The 18,974-nt window shown below is 44.5% G+C and overlaps 1 protein-coding gene across 1 annotated transcript; it reads left to right on the top strand.

Annotated features, from left to right (window-relative positions):
- The first annotated feature begins 650 nt into the window (after positions 1–650).
- On the top strand, positions 651–1,457 carry LOC138902601 (uncharacterized). The gene has a single exon (XM_070190485.1). The coding sequence runs from the start codon at positions 651–653 to the stop codon at positions 1,455–1,457; it is 807 nt and encodes a 268-aa protein (XP_070046586.1).
- Positions 1,458–18,974: the final 17,517 nt, after the last annotated feature.

Below are 18,974 nucleotides of genomic sequence, written 5' to 3'. Positions count from 1 at the left end.
CACATGCTGGTGCCATAAAGGTTGCAACAAGGAAATCAGACCTCTTCAAAGTAAAACAAAGGGGTAATGAAATGTTGAGGGAGTTCGTGTCTCGATTTCAAATGGAACGCATAGAATTGCCACGGGTCACAGACGACTGGGCCATCTAAGCTTTCAGCCAAGGGTTGAACGAGCAAAGTTCAATAACATCACGTCGGTTGAAGCAAAATTTAATCGAGTATCCAGCAATAACTTGGGCGGATGTACACAACTGATATCAGTCAAAAATTAAGGTCGAAGACGACTAGTTGGGAGCTCCTTCCGGATCCATGGATCAGAATAGTACAACTATTAAAAACCAGAGGGACATCGACAGAGAGCAAAGGTCGAACAAAGACCGATATCAACCATACGTTACAGATAGAATGAACAACGGTTCGACATGCAATGCTGCTCGGAACAATCGAAGGAGTGATCGAGGACAAAATTCTCGGGGGCTTATGAGCAAGAGTGGCTTTGATAAATATGCCGATCCTATAGAGGCACCTCGGCTATCAGAGTACAATTTCAGTGTCGACGCATCGGGCATTGTATCTGCGATCGGAAGAATCAAAGATACTAGGTAGCCCAGACCCATGCAAACCGACCCTTCCCAAAGGAACCCGAATTCGATGTGCAAGTATCATGGTACGCATGGCCACAGGATCGAGGATTACAGACAATTAAGAGAAAAGGTATCCCGTCTATTCAATGAATGCCACCTTCGAGAGTTCCTCAGTGACCAAGCCAAGAATCACTTCAGAGAAAGGGACGCCAGCAAAAAAGATAAACAAGAGGAACCTCTACATATCATTCATATGATCATCGGTGGGGTCGATACTCCACAGGGACCCGTGCTCAAATACGGCAAGATATCGACCACAGGGGAAAAACAAACTCGAGGCTCTGTACTCGAGGGCACTTTATCATTCAGAATTGAAGAAGCCGAGGGCATCTCTGAACTTCACAATGACGCTCTGGTAATTTTTATCCTATTAATTAAAGTTCAAGTTAAGCGTGTCTTCGTGGATCCAGGTAGCTCTGCGAATATCATCCGATCTTGGGTAGTGGAGAAGCTCGGTTTACAGAATCAAGTCGTGCCCGCAGCTCGGGTCTTAAACGGCTTTAATATGGCCAGTGAAACAACTAATGGGGAAATTATTCTGCCCGTTAATGTGGCTGGAACCATCCAAAACACCAAGTTCCACGTAATCGAAGGCAATATGAGGTGCAATGCCCTACTCGGAAGACCATGGATCCAAAATATGAGGATAGTGCCTTCGACTCTACACCAAGTGATGAAATTCCTTACATCGGACGGCGTGAAGACAGTATACGGGGAGCAACATGCTGCGAAGGAAATGTTTGCGGTCGAAGAGATAACACTGATACCAACATTATCGGCCTCAGAAAGGCCTATTAGGCGAGAAACCAAATAGCAATCATAGCAACAAGTCTCGACCGAATCGGTGAAGTAGGAAATAGAAGATGACGAGGAAGAGTTTCCGACACCTCGAGCTCTCATCGTCCCTGACGACTCCGATGCCACCAAGTCGACGATCGAAGAACTGGAGCAGGTTATATTAATCGAACGTCTGCCCGAGAGAAAGGTATACTTAGGAACAAGGTTGACCCCCGAACTCAGGAAAAAACTTATTCAATTTCTTATTGATAACATAGATTGTTTTACTTGGTCCCATTTAGACATGACAGGGATCCCACCATCGATAACAACGCACCAGCTGAGTTTATGCCCTAGGTTCAAACCGGTGAAGCAAAAAAGAAGACCTCAATCCGAGGTAAAACACGCGTTTGTAAGAGATGTGGTAACTAAACTTCTCAAAATAGGGTCGATTCGGGAAGTAAAATATCCCGAATGGTTAGCCAATGTGGTTGTAGTCCCCAAAAAAGGGAACAAACTTAGAATGTGTGTAGATTATAAAGTTCTAAACAAAGCATGCCCCAAAGATTCTTTTCCACTGCCTAGCATCGATCGCTTGATCGATGCCACAGCCGGCCACGAGATCCTCACTTTTCTCGACGCCTATTCCGGGTACAATCAAATTAGCATTAACCCGGAGGACCAAGAAAAAACTTCATTTATCACTAAGTATGGAACCTATTTCTATAATGTAATGCCATTCGAGCTAAAAAATCACAAGAGCTACGTACCAATGTCTAGTGAATAAAATATTCGAAGAACAAATAGGTAAATCGATGGAAGTTTAAATTGATGACATGCTAGTTAAGTCCCTGCGCGCAGAGGACCGTTTGACTCATTTGCAGGAAACGTTCAAAGTTGTAAGGAAATACAACATGAAGCTCAACCCCGAGAAATGTGCTTTCGGGGTTGGATCGGGAAAGTTCCTTGGGTTCATGGTGTCGGATCGGGGGATCGAGATCAACCCCGACAAAATCAAAGCCATCAAAGACATCACTGTCGTGGATAGTATGAAAGCAGTGCAAAGGCTAACCGGACGGATAGCTGCCTTAGGCCGATTCATTTCAAGGTCGTCAGCTCGAAACCACAAATTCTTCTCTCTGCTCAAAAAGAAGAACGATTTCACCAGGACCACAGAATGCCAACAGGCACTTGAACAACTGAAGTGGTACCTATCGAGCCCACCATTACTTCACACTCCGAAGACAGATGAGAAGCTGTACTTATACTTAGCGGTATCAGAAATCGCGGTAAGTGGTGTCCTAGTTCGAGAAGAGTAAGGTACGTAGTTTCCTGTTTATTATGTAAGTCGGACATTAGGAGAGGCAGATACTAGATACCCACACTTAGAGAAATTGGCGCTTGCATTGATAAGCGCCTCTACAAAGTTAAGACCATACTTTCAATGTCACCTCGTATGCGTTTTAACAACTTGCCCACTTCGAAACATTTTGCACAAACCCGAACTATCGGGCCGACTGGCCAAATGGGCCGTCGAACTCAGTGGGTACGATATTGAATATCAGCCTCGAACGGCCATTAAGTCCCAAATTTTAGCAGACTTCGTGGCCGATTTCACACCAACCCTCGCACCCGAAGTTGAAAGGGAACTCTTGTTAAAATCAGGTACATCATCGAGGGTTTGGACCCTCTACACAGATGGTGCTTCAAATGTGAAGGGATCCGGGCTTGGCATCGTATAAAAACCTCCCACAAGTGGCATTATTAGGCAATACATCAAAACTACTAGATTAACTAACAATGAGGCCGAGTACAAGGCCATGATTGCAGGTCTCGAGCTAGCTAAGAGCTTGGGAGCAGAAGTTAGTGAAGCCAAATGTGACTCTTTGCTAGTGGTAAACCAAGTGAACAAAACTTTCGAAGTTTGAGAAGATAGGATGCAGAGGTATTTGGACAAACTACAGGTAACTCTACACCGTTTCAAAGAATGGACCCTATAATTTGGACGCACTCGCAAATCTGGGGTCGTCGGTCGAAGAAGATAAGTTCGACTCGGGGACTGTCGTTCAACTTTCAAGATCTATAATCGAGGGAGGAAATGCCGATATAAATTCCACATGCTTAACCTGGGATTGGAGGAATAAGTATATTGAATACTTAAAGAACGAAAAACTCCCAACGAACTCTAAAGAATCGAGGGTTCTACGAACCAAGGCTGCTCGATTCACGTTGGTTGAAGATGGAACATTGTACAAAAGGACGTTCAACGGACCACTGGCAGTATGCTTGGGACCAGGGGACACCGATTATGTTTTACAGGAGGTCCATGAAGGAACCTGTGGAAACCACTTCGGCGCCGAACCACTAATTCGCAAAATCATTAGAGCAGGATACTACTGGGATAGCATGGAAAAGGACACTAAGGAGTTCGTTCAAAAATGCGATAAAATGTCAAAGGTTTGCACCAATGATCCATCAACCCGGAGAGCAGCTTCATTTAGTCATTTCTCCATGGCCATTCATGAAATGGGGAATGGATATCGTCGGCCCTCTACCATCGGCCCCAGGTAAAGCTAAATTCATTTTGTTTATGACTGACTATTTCTCTAAATGGGTTGAAGTAGAGGCGTTCGAAAAAGTAAGAGAGAAAGAGGTTATAGATTTCACATGGGATCACATCGTGTGTAGATTTGGTATAGCAGCAGAAATAACATGTGCCAATGGTAAGCAATTCATCGGCGGTAAAGTGACAAAATTTCTCGAAGATCATAAAACAAAAAGGATACTGTCAACACCATATCATCCTAGTGGGAATGGACAGGCCGAATCAACGAACAAGATTATCATCCAAAACATAAAGAAAAGATGGAACGAAGGTAAAGGAAAGTGGAGAGAAATTTTGCCCGAAGTCTTTTGGGCATATCGGACAATATCTAAATCCAGTACAGGAACGACTCCATTTTCCTTAGTGTATGGCTCCGAAGCTTTAATTCCAGTTGAAGTCGGGGAACCAAGCGCAAGGTTCCGACATACATCGGAAGAATCGAACTACGAGGCAATGAATACTAGCCTTGAATTATTAGATGAAAAATGAGAAGCGGCACTGGTTTGAATGGCTGCACAAAAACAACGAATCGAAAGGTACTACAACAGAAGAACCAACCTCCGCCATTTCAAGATCGGGGACTTGGTCCTAAGGAAGGTCACCGTCAACACTCGAGATCCTAATGAAGGGAAGCTCGGCCCAAATTGGGAAGGACCCTATCCAGTCCTCGATATAGTCAGGAAAGGGTCTTATAAACTTAGAGCAATGGATGGAAAACCATTACCAAACAATTGAAACATATCGCTTCTCAAACGATATTATTGTTAAGGTATGATTTTCTCTTCTCTATCGTCTATATACGTATATTCGACACTAACTCATTGCAGGAATTTGACAAAAAACATCAAGACCTCTGGTTTCAAAGCACGCGTTGTACTCTTTTTCCCTTAAGTTCGGCTTTTTATCCCAAATGGATTTTTCCGGCAAGATTTTTAACGAGGCAACAACTATGTGCTACCCGGGGACAAATCAATAGTATCCGAGGCTCCTTCATAATCAACCTCGAATACTGGGGGGGCTACCAATCGAATAAATCAAGTTCGACATAAGAAAGTTGTTTCATATCAAATTCATGAGGAACAGGGTCTCGATAGAGAAAAGTGTAAGGGCCAAATGGTCAAAACGAACCATGCCCACGTAGTTTTGCTCGAACTCTGGCACAAGATACAAACACATGTATAATGACTTATAAAAGAAAACTTATTCTTTTTTTCAGATATCTCACACTTTGAAAAGATCTTCCTGCTTTATGATTCAAACAGGCTTAAAGGCCAACCACTATCAAAAGGATTTTTGATACAAGCGATCATAAAAAGCCTACGGGCTAAGATACTTTGAGTTCGAGTTCAAAACGATCACTCACTCAATTATTAAAGCCTAAGGGCTATCTTACTTCGAGTTCGAACAATCGCTCACTCGGTCATAAAAAGCCTACGGGCTAAGATACTTTGAGTTCGAGTTCGAAACAATCACTCACTCAATTATTAAAGCCTAAGGGCTATCTTACTTCGAGTTCGAGAAATCGCTCACTCGGTCATAAAAAGCCTACGGGCTAAGATACTTTGAGTTCGAGTTCAAAACAATCACTCACTCAATTATTAAAGCCTAAGGGCTATCTAACTTTGAGTTCGAGCAATCACTCACTCGATCATAAAAGGCCTACGGGCTACGATACTCTGAGTTCGTGTTCGAAACAATCACTCACTCAATTATTAAAGCCTAAGGGCTATCTTACTTGAGTTCGAGAAATCACTCACTCGATCATAAAAGGCCTATGGGCTACGATACTCTGAGTTCGAGTTCGAAACAATCACTCACTCAATTATTAAAGCCTAAGGGCTATCTTACTTCGAGTTCGAGCAATCACTCACTCGATCATAAAAGGCCTACGGGCTACGATACTTCAAGTTCGAGTTCGAAGCAATAACTCACTCAATTATTAAAGCCTAAGGGCTATCTTACTTTGAGTTCGAGCAATCACTCACTCGATCATAAAAAGCCTACGGGATATGATACTTTATGTTTGAGTTTGAATCATTCACTCGACTGTTAAGCCTACGGGCCATGTTTATTTTGAGTTCGAGCAAGCACCCACTCGACCATTATGCCTATGGGCTACTTTACTTCGAGTTCGAAATGTTCGCTCGACTACTAAGCCTATGGGCTACTTTTATTTCGTGTTCGAGCAAACACTCACTCGGTCATAAAGGCTACGAAAGCCAAATTCGAAGAAATCGCCTAAATCCTTATGAAAACATTAGCAAGGCATGAATGAAATCTTCACAAGGTAAGAAAGCAGAAGCGAGTCAGTAAAAAAAGATATTTTGTATAAATATACAAAGATTGTTTACCGAATAAATGAAACATAGAAGCTAAGGGCTAAGCTTCTGGTTATCATCGAGAACGGTCTCTTCTCCCCTGGTCTCCCCCCCTGTTATCGAACCCGCTCTTGCTACCATCATCAGCATCGTCGCCATCAGAAGCCAAGGCTTCAGCATCAGCTTCGAGTTCTTTGGCCCTTTTTATCTCTTTAGTAAGATCGAAACCTCGAGCGTGTATCTCCTCGAGGGTCTCCCTCCGAGATTGACACTTAGCAAGTTCGGCAACCCAATGTGCTCGAGTGTCGGCAGTATCCGATGCCTCTCTTGCCTCCATTTGAGCAGCCTCATCATCAGCTAGATACACAACAATAGACTTGTCCTCTATGACTTTCGATGACTCAATCTTCGCCTTAGCCTCAATAAGCCTTGTTTCAAGCTCCTCGATCCTCTTAGCCTGAGCCGAACCTTTTTGCTTGACGCTTCAAATCTGAACATCGGCCGATGATAATTTGGCCGAGATAGTTTATTTTTCTGCAGCTAGGCGGTCGATAGTCTCCTTCCACCGATCACATTTGGCCTTGATTTGATCGACTTCTTCCCGAAGCAACCCGATCTTTTCAACCTTTTGTTGCAGCTGAGATAACGAACGGTTAGCATCCATAGTTGTGTCAAACCCATACTCTAATAGAACGAGGCTCACCTGATTATCTAGTTCGTCCTCTTCTTCACGAGCCTTAGCCAAATCTGCTTGGAGATCCCTTATAACCTCGTCCTTTTGACCGCAAAGAAGCCGTAGAGAATCTCTCTCCCCCGAGACCTTCTGAAGCTAGACCTCACACTGGCTGAGGTCGGCTTGAAACTTGCTAATAGCCTACACAGAAGGGGAAAAACACAAGTCAGGTTTAGAAAAGAACGAAGAAACCAAGGGCAATAAAATCATTACCCGAGAAATGAAACATTGGGCCTTTTCTTGGAGAAGAGAAGCGTCACTAATATCAGAGGCATCACCGACTCTAGTAAAGCAATCCCGAAAAGGATGCCCTACACTAGAGCCTCCGCCCATATCGGGGGGTCTTCAATTCTCGTGCTTCCTTTAACGCCTCCTCAGAAAAGGTCGGAAGAGAAGGCAAATGACCCACTATCATGGTCCTGAGCGAATTGCTCGGGAGTCTCTGATCGAGACTTGGGGTATCGGAACTGACCCCGACCGGTGTAGCCTTCATCGGCTCAGAAGGTCTGGCAACCTAGATAGCTTTCGCGGATTGGACCACCAAAGCCAAAGAATCTTCTTCTTCTTCTTCTTCTTTTCTCTATCGTTGGACCGAGTCCACCAAAAGAGCAATTGACTTCCTCCTCACCCTTTGAGTTTTGGGCTTGATGTCCTCTGACCGAGAGATAGCTTTTTGCTTTTTATCTTTCCTCGGTTTCGGGATCGGGGACTTAGTTCCTTCCTCACCACTCGAAGGCCTCAAAACGGCATCATTGGTAACGCTTGCATGAAAGGAAGTCAGTAACGAATGGAGCATTAAAAACATGAGAACTGACCTTTACCGTGATTCTTGGCCTCCCACCTACCTTTCGCCAAATCACGCCAAGCGCGTTCGGCATAAGAGGAAGTCAAGGATAACTTCCGAACCCAATCCTCGAGGTCAAGTATCGCTTGTGGCATTCAAGGAGCAGCTGTATATCGGTGGGAGATATCAGATAGAATCAGAGAAAGATATGAAAAGCAACGCCTTACGAAAATCACTTACGGTCGAAATTTCACTCCTCGGGGAACGACATCTTCTCTTCCGGGATAAGGTCACGGGTCCTCACCCGAATATAATGGCCCATCCAACCCCGATCCTTGTCTTTGTCGATGCTCGACATTAAAGCTTTTGTTGCCCGACAATGGAGCCTGATTAGTCCTCGAAAGATTTGAGGCCGATACAATCGTATGAGGTGATTTACGGTAAAATCTAGCCCCCAGCCTTATTGGAGAAGAAGCGAAGTAAGATTACTATGCGCCATAGAGAAGGATGAATTTGACCGAGGGTGACCTGATATCTTTTGCAAAAATCAATGTTCACTGGGTCGACGGGACCCAACGTGAAGGGGTAAGTATAAACACTTAAAACCCCTCCACATGAGTGATGATGCTCTCTTCGGGAGAGGGAATTTGCAACACAACCTCGGGACCCCAATTGCAGTCTTTCCTCATAGCCTCGAGATGGCCCTCTATTATCGAGCATATGTACATCGACACATGCTCACATCGACCCACAACCGACACAGGATTTTCAACCTTAAAATCGATCTTTAGAGTACACGGTCCAGGAATATACTCGTGGGGAGGTGGCTCCACCGGCGCCTTGTCGTCGGACGGCCATGAAGAGGAAGCTTTCTCCTTCTGAGGTATGGTTTTTGAAGTTTTTGCCATTGATATAAGAAAAAGAAAAGCAAAGGAAGATGAAAGGTTGATGGTGCCAAACGCTGGTGAAGGTGGCTCTACAAGTGGCGAAATAGAGGGAGAAAGAGTAAGAAAATTTGGGAGATTGAAGATGTAAAAGTGGTAAATGATAAATGGAAGGGTTATTTATAGGTTTATACCGAGGCGGTTCAGTATCAGCGGTGGCTGACCACCGTCTGACATGCATTAAATACCTTGAAAGGCTAAATCGATGGGACAGCTATCACGTATGTCATGATCGAGCCCAGTGAAAATGTCAACTTATAATCCAATCGAGCGATTGAATATCATATCGCTTCTCAGCACATTCTTCCTGAAAAATGAGGGGACTATCTGTATACGGTCGAAATAGATTTTGGCCTTCGTACATTTGATCGAGTTCAAATGGTAAGCGACTGAAGTGAGACTTCGAGATGAGTTCCAAGATAGTACAAACAAGCTTCGAGCTCTAAGACCGATCAAGGAATCGACTCGGTATCATTATCGAGCCCATGACCAAATCGAACCGCAAGGCAACGTGAAGGTTGTCGGAGATGCACAGACCGATTGACATTCACCCTGAATGTCAAACTCAAACCAAGGCCGAGGGCTCGGCCCAATACCGAGCTCGAGCCAGTATCGAGCTCGCAGACAAAAGCCATTGCAACCGCACTTGGGGAGAGAATCTTGGCGGGAATGGAGGAAGAGACAATTCATCATGGGTTCTCCACTATATATTTTTTATTATGAATAAAGTAAGATCCCTCTACTATAAAAGGGGGGAATCCTTGTAAGCACAGCGCAGGTTCACACATTGTAACAAAAGATTACTCCTCTTATTGAAGAATAAATCTCTTGAGCTTGTTTTATTCAGCATACTCACTCTTCTTGTTCAATAATTTATATCCCGTTTTTATAGCCAAGAATCTAAACATTTCCACTTCTACGTATGATTTATGTCAAGCTATATCACATATACTTAGAACTACTTATAAATTTTACTATATCCGACTTTTCGGGTAAACAGTATGTATCCTTATTGTATTTGTTTATTACTCAATCATCTTTTAGAGGATCATACTTGATACTTTTGTTACCATGTCAAACATCAAATTCAAAATTACTTATACTTTTGTTCTTTGTTTAAAGCTCTAAATTCCTAGATAAGGTAATATTTTGAAAAGAAATTGTTTTACATAAAAGTTTTCTTCATTTTTTTGTGGCTATGATATGTTCCTTATTTTACTTGTTTGCAATAATTTCTTGAGTTGAACCATGTTAAAATCTGTCTGAGTACTACTATTATCTTTGTTTACCCTCAAAATCAGATAACAATTGAATTTATAAATGGTTTTAAGGATACGTGGACTAACTTGACACAAAACGATAAATTAGATTGCAATTGAAATAAATAATGATAATGTAAATGCAAACCACACGAATTCAACAGTCTTAGCCTTGGAAGGTTAATCACCCTCGAGCCAAGTAAGCTTCGATCGATATCAGGACACAGAAGAACAAGAGCATAAAGAGAAATAATAATGATATATTGCTTTGGAATACGTGTTATAATATCCAACAAATTATCAGACCTCCATTTATATAGTAGAGGAGTCTTTCTTTTAGTACAATTCTATAAAAGGTAAAAATCCCTTGATTTGCTGATTGCCGGTTCCATACTGATATGCGTCGAGATTCCCGCCGCAACATCTGCCTGGTTACGGATATTTCGGTCTTCCTTTAGCTATGCCAATAATGTTTTTCCGAGCTCGTTTGGGGCTAGGGTCGAATCCATGGTCTCGGACTCAATGTTCTTGAAGGTAGGTGTTTTGACCCCGGGTTCTAGCCCGGTATGACTTGGAGTCGATCTTCAGTCTTGCATCGTCATGTTTTGAGCTTGTCCTTTCATGTCATAGACGAACTCGATCTTGACTATATACAGATATTCCCCTCATTTTTCGGAGGGTACTCGACGAGAAATGACATGAGCATTCGATTCTTTCTTCGACACCACACGACAGAAACGATAAATCAATCGAAACGTCTGGTCAGTCAAGTCTTAATGGCATTAACTGTTTGCCAGTCGCTGGTCAGCCACTCCTGTACGCGAACCGTCATTGAAAAACTATAAATACCCCCTCATTTGCTCTTTCAAAATTTACATTCAAAGCTTTAGTCCTCGTACCTTAGCAATCTTAATATTTTCAGGCACTATTCGGTTATTTGAGATCTTTTTATAAGAATTTCCATTCCGTCTTAATCCCAAACAATAAAGTATACTCTTTTAACTTCCTCTTTTTCCTACCTTTTCCTTCATCTTCAAATAAATGGGGAAGACTTCAAAAACTGTTCCCCAAAAAGAGACTCCTACTACCTCGCGGCCGGCTACTAAAGAGACCGTTTCGCGCTACTGTCGAGGAGCTAGTACTGGAACCTCCTCTGAAAATGTTCATCCTGGGGGGGGGGGCCCGGTTAATGCTGATTTTAAGGTTGAAAAGCCCTCCTCCGTACCAGGCCGGTGCTAGGAGGTCTCGAGGTTCATCTGCTCGGTCAGCGAGGATATTCTCTCCGAGGTCAAAAATGATTGTAACTGGGTTGACAAACATGTGGTGATTCCCAAACCTGACGAAGCCATCACCATCCACATCGAGGGATTTTTAAGTGTTTACACTTATCCCTTTACGCTGAGCCCCCTGGACCCGGTTATCATCGAGTTTTGCAAAAGATACGAGGTAACCCTCGGTCAAATTCACCCTTTTTTTCTGGAGGATCGTAATCCTCTTCCGTTTCTTTGTAAGCAAGATCAAAGGGTGTCCTTTAACTATCGACCACCTCATGCGTTTATACAGTCCCCGACACTACCAGGGGGGACTGATCAAGCTCGCCCGTCGGGCCAGTAATGCCCCATTCTCGAGTATCGATGAAGAACGGGATCGGGGTTGGCTAGGCCGTTTGGTTCGAGTGAGGACCTTGGACTTGATCCCAGTCGAGCACATGCCATTCCCTGAAAGTGGAACATGTCATGTAAGTTTAATTTTGCTTCCAAGATTTAATTTATTGCCTTTTTCCTTTCTTCTTATCGGTGTTTTGTGATAGTGCAGCTATTGCTCGGATCCCCAATGCAGTTCCTCGACTCAAGGAATGGGTCGAGGGTATCTTATTACAAAGGCCTTATTCCGAGTGTTCGTGGCACGAGCTTACAAAGAACCGATGGGAGGCTCGTTCGCACGTTGAGATCTCTTTCATGAGTGTTATTCAGTTTCCATTTTGTATCATTAAGTTGTTACTTGTTTTATTTCCTTTTGTATGTTTGTCCAAGGATGTCAAAATGAGGCCCCCATCCGGTTGCGATGATTTCCCCACCGAGTCCCCTGCTCCGAGACAGGGTGAAGAGAAGAAAAGAAAAAGGGCTCCGAGTTCTCTGATCTGGGAGAGGAAGAAGCCAATGAGAAGGCTGGTGCATAAATCCAAAGAAAGAACCAGTGCTCGAGAACTATCTTCAGATTCTCTCTATTGTCTGAGGGATGAATCCGAAGAAGAACAAGAAGAAGCCTTCAATCTGGTGGCCCGAGTGTCGTCGCAACTCGAAGGGCAAGGGGCATCCAAGCCGGATAGAGATGAGACCGATCTGCCTCAGGTTAGGGAGGCCAACGAGGAGGCCGTGGCCTAAGCTTCTCGGGATGTAGGCAACGCCCTAAAGGAAGTACACGGTGTGGTCGACATCACCGAGTCGCCTTTGTTCACTGAGTCCATGTTCAATGAGGCTCAGACGGTGAAGGAACGTCCCAACGAGGGGGTCCTCGGAGCAGACGACCCCTTCAGCAAATCTTTCGATGGCATGGATTCTACCTCCACGTGGATATCACCGGGTTGGGTGACTTGGAGGTGCCCAAGAAAAGTCCTTCTTCGGGGACAAGCGGGCATTCGTCAAGCCCGAAGCTGCTCAACCGGTTTCCAGATCAGAGTGTGGATCCCAACCGGAATCGGTCAATTGTCATCTCTATTCCGGAGGACGCCCGAATCCTTTCCGCCCCCGTAGGGGTGGCCAGCTATCTTTGACGCTTGGTGACTGAGGAAGACCAAGCTAATATGAACGAGGCAGATGCCCCCTGCCTGTTCAATGAAGCACAACAAGTGCTAAACCGGGTAACTTCAAATATCTCTTGATGATTTTGATTCATACTTGGACTAACTTGTAGATAATCTTAACATTTTTCTTTGTGTCTGCAGGCCTCGGTACTTCATCATGAGACCTTCCTCTGATATCGGGATGAGCTAAACCAGTTTGAGGCCGAGGTTGGAGGGCTCATTGAGAAGAGAGACTCTTACAAACTCCTCGGCGAGCAGCGTGACGGGGAGGCTTAGAGCCTCTGAGCTGAGCTGGAGGTGGCTCGGAAGGAGCATACCGATTTGGTCGAGTAGGTAAAAATATTTGTGGTTAGTGACGATGAGCTAGGCTCGGTGACTAACGGTTTGAATCCGCAAGTCCAACAAAAAATCGATCGGATCGATAAACTGCGAGCTGAGATGGACGCTGTCAAGGCCGAGACCGACGAATGGAGGGGCAGGATGGACCGTCTGGCCTCGAAAAAGGAGACTGCTCGGGCGCAGCTGGCTTCGGCTGAGGCCCAACTTCGAGCGGCAAAAGAAAAGGCCAAGGTGTAGGGCAAAAGGGTTGGGGAGCTCCAGTCTCAGCTATGTGTGGCCGTATCCGATCGAGGAAATCTTGCCAAGAAGTTGGAAATGGCCAAGTCGGTGGTCGTTGTTATTAAAGCTGATGCCGATGAAATGGTGGCCCAATATAAGACCGATACTAAGGCGACCTAGGTTCGAATAAAATATATCATCGAGCACGCGAAGCTGCAATCCCCAGGGGAGGCCCTCGAGAAGATTCATTCTCCGGGTTTCGACTTCTCGGCCGAAATCGAGAGTGCTAAGGGGCTCGAAGACAAGACCATGAGATTGGCTTATCCCGAGGAGGACTCCGAGGGTTCGACTGGATCCGAAGACCCTAGCGACGAAGCGGGCTCTGGTGAAGGCCAGGCCGTTTAAGTGCCCTGTACATTTTTTGTATTTTTGTACTTGTGTACTTTTGTACATCTTGTCAAGGCCATTTGGCCTTTGTAAAGACTGTATATATAATATAATATAAGGCTTGTTTTTCCCTTCGACGATCTCTGAGTTTTGTTGTATACTTTGCTTTATCATTTATATCTGCAAAGATCGACATGCCTTAGCATGAACTAGTCAGGTCATATTCGGAGGTTCGAACGGGCCTTGCCTTTGACATAATTTTTTCTAAGGCATCATGTAGGTTCGGTATAACCAGAACTTTTCCCTAAGGTACTTATAATTTTTTAGATTATAGTTTGCCGAGGGTAGCCTTTAGAACCGGTTTAAAAAATTTTCAAGGCCTTATTTTTTACTACGTGTCACGGACGTCTCTGAGCCGTTTTAATATGGCCGTAGCCTTTTTAGTTCGGGTGTTGCCCAATGGGCTTGTCACCTCCAGTTATCCAGGATTTCCCAAGATAACAGTCCTCGAATAGGGATGGCCGTAACCTTTAAGGTTCGGGTGCTTCCTAATAGGTCTTGTGTCGTAGCCTCCGATATCCCGAGCCGTCCGAGTTTGTTTTTGGACGACATTTCCCGATTGGGAGTGATAGTTTGAACCCGGATAGAGGTGACCCTTGGGCTCGATACCTTTAGGGGACCGAATGTAGGAAATTTCTTAAGAGGAAAGAAAAAAGAGAAATTCTTAAGGAACAAGATATTTTATCCGCAAGGTAGAAACTTCTTTTTATTCTTATGCGTAATAGTTACACATGAAAATAAATTTTGTGCCAGGGCTCGAGAAGTCTATGCGGGCATGGATCATTTGACCGTTTGGCCCTTATAGTAAATCCTATCGATCGAGCATATACCATTCAACCATAAAGTTTATTTCCTTGCTAAAGTCGTTACCCGAGGGTAATGCCCCCCAGTATTCGGGGCCAATCGTAGAGAGGCCTCGAATACTATTGTCGTGATCTTTGATACTGGTTCGTAACCGGCCTTCAATTCTAAGTTAGCACAATTTACTGTTGCCTCGTTAAAAACCTTGTCGGAAAACCCATTTGGGACAAAATCGATTCAAGGGAAAAAGAGTGCAACGCGTGCTTTCAGGCCTAAAGATTGTATCGTAATTTGATGATTGCCTGCAAGTGTTAGTTCGGAATGCAAATAAATAAGAGGAAATGAATGAGGTCATACCTTAACAGTAGTATCGCTTCATGTGAGCTATGTTCTAGTTGTTCAGTAGTTACTCACCATTCATTGTTCCGAGTTTGTACGATCCTTTACTGGTGATCTCGATAATTTGATAAGGGCCTTCCCAGTTTGGTCCCAACTTCCCTTTGTTCTGCTTCTAGGTATTTAGCGTGACCTTCCTTAACACCAAGTCTCTGATATTAAAATGTCGAAGGTTGGCCCTTCGATTGTAATATCTCTCGATTCACTATTTTTGGGCGGCCAACCGGACAAGGGTCGTTTTGCGCCTTTCGTCTAATAGATCTAGACTCGTATTCATAGCCTCATTATTTGATTCCTTGGTTGCGTATCGGAACCTAAGACTTGGTTCTCCGACTTCTACCGGTATCAGAGCTTCGGCGCTGTAACTCAATGAGAACGGGGTGGCCCTGGTACTGGACTTCTATGTCATACAGTATGCCCATAAGACTTCGGGAAGGATTTCCTTCCATTTTTCTTTGGCATTGGTCAACCTCTTTTTGAGGTTTTGGAGTATGGTTTGTTGGTCGATTCTTCTTATCCGTTCCCACTAGGGTGGTAGGGTGTCGATAGGATCTTTTTGATCTTATGATCTTCTAGAAACTTGGTTACCTTGCTGCCGGTGAATTGTTTCCCATTATTGCATACGATCTCGGCCGGCATCCCGAACCAGCATATGATGTGGTCCCAAAGGAAATTGATGACTTCTTTCTCCCTGACCTTTTCGTATGCATGGGCTTCCACCTACTTAGAAAAATAGTCAGTCATAAACAATATAAATTGAGCCTTACCGGGTGCCCATGGAAGGGGCCAACTATATCCATTCCCCACTTCATGAACGTCCATGGTGACAAAACCGAATGTAGTAGCTCCCCGGGCTGATGAATCATTGGAGCGTGTCTTTGACATTCATCACATTTTCGTATGAATTCCTTCGCGTCCTTTTCCATATCAATCCAGTAAAAGCCGGCTCTGATTATTTTTTGAATCATTGATTCGGCGTCTGAATGATTTCCACAAGTGCCTTCGTGCATTTCCCTCAAAACGTATTCGGTATCCCCTCATCCTAGACATATCGCGAGTGGGCCATCAAATGTTCTTCTGAATAGGGTTCCGTCTTTGGGCAGGCTAAACCGGGCTGCCTTTGTATGCAGGGCCCTCGATTCTTTTGTATCCGATGGCAGTTTTTCGGTCTTCAAATATCCTATATATTTATTTCTCCAGTCCCAAGTTAGACTCGTTGAGTTAATCTCGGCATGTCCTTCTTCCACTATCGATCTCATAAGTTGTACGACTGTCCCCGAGTTAAACTCGTCGTCCTCGACCGATGACCCTAAGTTAGCAAGGGCATCAGCCTCACTGTTTTGATCCTGAGGTACGTGTTGCAAAGTCCATTTTTTGAACCGATGCAATGTTACCTGCAACTTATCCATATACCTTTGCATTCGTTCTTCTCTGACCTCGAACGTCCCATTAACTTGGTTCACCATGAGGAAGGAGTCACACTTGGCTTCAATCACCTCTGCCCCCAAGCTTTTGGCTAGTTTGAGACCTGCAATCATGGCCTCATATTCGGCCTCGTTGTCGGTCAATTTCACAGTCCTAATAGATTGTCTAACTACATTGCCTGTTAGTGGCTTCAATACAATGCCAAGTCTGGACCCTTTTGCGTTCGAAGCGTCGTCCGTAAAGAGGGTCCATATCCTCGAGGAGGTCCCTGAGTTGATTAATATCTCTCTCTCGACCTCAGGTATTAGGTCCGGTGTAAAGTCGGCCACAACGTCTACCAAAATTTGAGATTTTATGGCGGTCCGGGGTTGATATTTGATATCATACCCATTGATTTTCACGGCCCATTTGGCCAACCGGCCGGAGAGCTCGGGCTTATGCATAACATTCGTCAACGGGTAAGTAGTCACGACACATATGGGGTGACACTGGAAGTATGGTTTTAGCTTTCTAGAGGCGCTTAGCAAAGCGAGCGCCAGCTTTTTCTATGTGAGGGTACCTAGTTTCGGCCTCACCTAGGGTCCTGCTAACATAGTATATTAGGAATTGCGTACCTTGCTCTTCCCGGACCAGGACTCCACTTACCGCTATTTCCGATACTGCCAAGAGTATAGTTTTTTGTCTGTCTTCGGCATGTGAAGTAACGGTGGGATCGATATATATCGCTTGAGATCCTCTAAGGCCCGTTGGCACTTCGGGGCCATGAGAAGTTATTCTTTTTCTTCAATAGTGTGAAGAACCGATTGCTCTTGTCGGATGACCACAAAATGAATCGACCGGGGCGGCTATGTGCCCGGTTAATCTTTGCACGGCCTTCACATTGTCCACGACCGTGATATCTTTGATAGCTTTTATCTTGTCGGGGTTTATCTCGATTACTCGGTTGGATACCATGAACCCAAGGAATTTACCTAATCCAACTCCAAACGCACATTTCTCTGGGTTCAGCTTCATATTGTATTTCTTCAATATGCTAAAGGTTTCTTGCAAATGTTTTAAATGGTCCTATGCTCACCGGGACTTAACCAACATATCGTTAATGTAAACCTCCATTGATTTTCCTATTTGTGCCTCGAACATCTGATTTACTAGGCATTGGTAAGTGGCACCGGCATTTTATAATCCAAATGGCATGGCGTTATAGCAGTATGTGCCGTACTTAGTGAAGGAGGTTTTTTCCTGATCACCCAGGTTCATCCTTATTTGGGTGTACCCGGAGTAGGCGTCGAGAAAACTGAGGATCTCGTGGCTGGCCATGGCATCGATCATGCGATCGATGTTGGGCAAAGGGAAGGAGTTCTTGGGACATGCCTTATTCAAATCCTTATAGTCTACACACATTCTTAATTTATTCCCTTTTTTAGGGACTACCACTACATTTGCTAACCAATCAGAGTATTTGAACCCCCGAATGGACCCTATTTTAAAGAATTTAGATACCTCGTCCTTGATGAAAGCATGTTTGACCTCGGAGTAGGGCCTCCTCTTCTTCTTGACCGGATGGAACTTTAGGTCCAAGCTCAGTTTGTGAGTGGTTACCTCCAGCGGGATCCCTCTCATATCAAGGTGGGACCAAGCAAAACAACCTTCATTAGCTTTAAGAAATTGAATGAGTTTTTTCTTGAGCTCAGGGCTTAACCCCGTGCCCAGGTGTACCTTTCGATTGGGCAAGTGTTCTCTCAATGCGACTTGTTCCATTTCCTCGACCGTTGATTTTGTAGCGTCGGAGTCATCGGGGGCTATGAAAGATCTAGAGACCCCGTCGTCATCGTCCACATCTACCCCTCGTTCCTCTAATTCTGTCGAGGCTGGTACCAGTGATTGCTATTTGGCCCCATCTTTGACCATCCAGTTCGGATCCGATGTTGAGATTGTGGATGCCGAGATTACTTCATCGACCGTGAATATTTCCTTGGCGGCCGGTTGTTCCCCATAAACTGTTTTAATCCCACCTGGTGTTGGGAATTTTAATACTTGGTGCAGAGTCGAGTGTGCTGCCCTCATGTTGTGGATCCATGGTCTCCCGAACAAGGGGTTATACCTCATGTCTCCTTCGATTACATAAAACTTAGCTTCCTGGATGGTCCCGGCGGTGTTTACCGGTAATATTATCTCCCCCTTAGTGGTTTCACATGCCATGTTGAATCCGTTTAGAACTAGGACTATTGGCATGATTTGATCTTGTAGACCGAGCTGCTCCACGACCCTCGATCTGATGATGTTGGCCGAGCAACCTGGATCAATTAACAGATGCTTAACTCGAAATTTATTTATGAGTACAGATTTTACGAGTGCATCATTGTGGGGTTGCACGATCCCTTCCATATCCTCGTCGTTGAAAGACAAGGTTCCTTCTGGTACGTAATCTAGAGTATGTTTTTCCCTCGTGATGGACACTTTGGTGCGCCTCAACATCGGCCC

Source organism: Nicotiana tomentosiformis, chromosome 12, assembly GCF_000390325.3.
Source record: "Nicotiana tomentosiformis chromosome 12, ASM39032v3, whole genome shotgun sequence".
Taxonomy (NCBI): Eukaryota; Viridiplantae; Streptophyta; class Magnoliopsida; order Solanales; family Solanaceae; genus Nicotiana; species Nicotiana tomentosiformis.
Note: the sequence above shows the minus strand (reverse complement) of the source record. Positions and strands in the feature narration are given on the sequence as shown.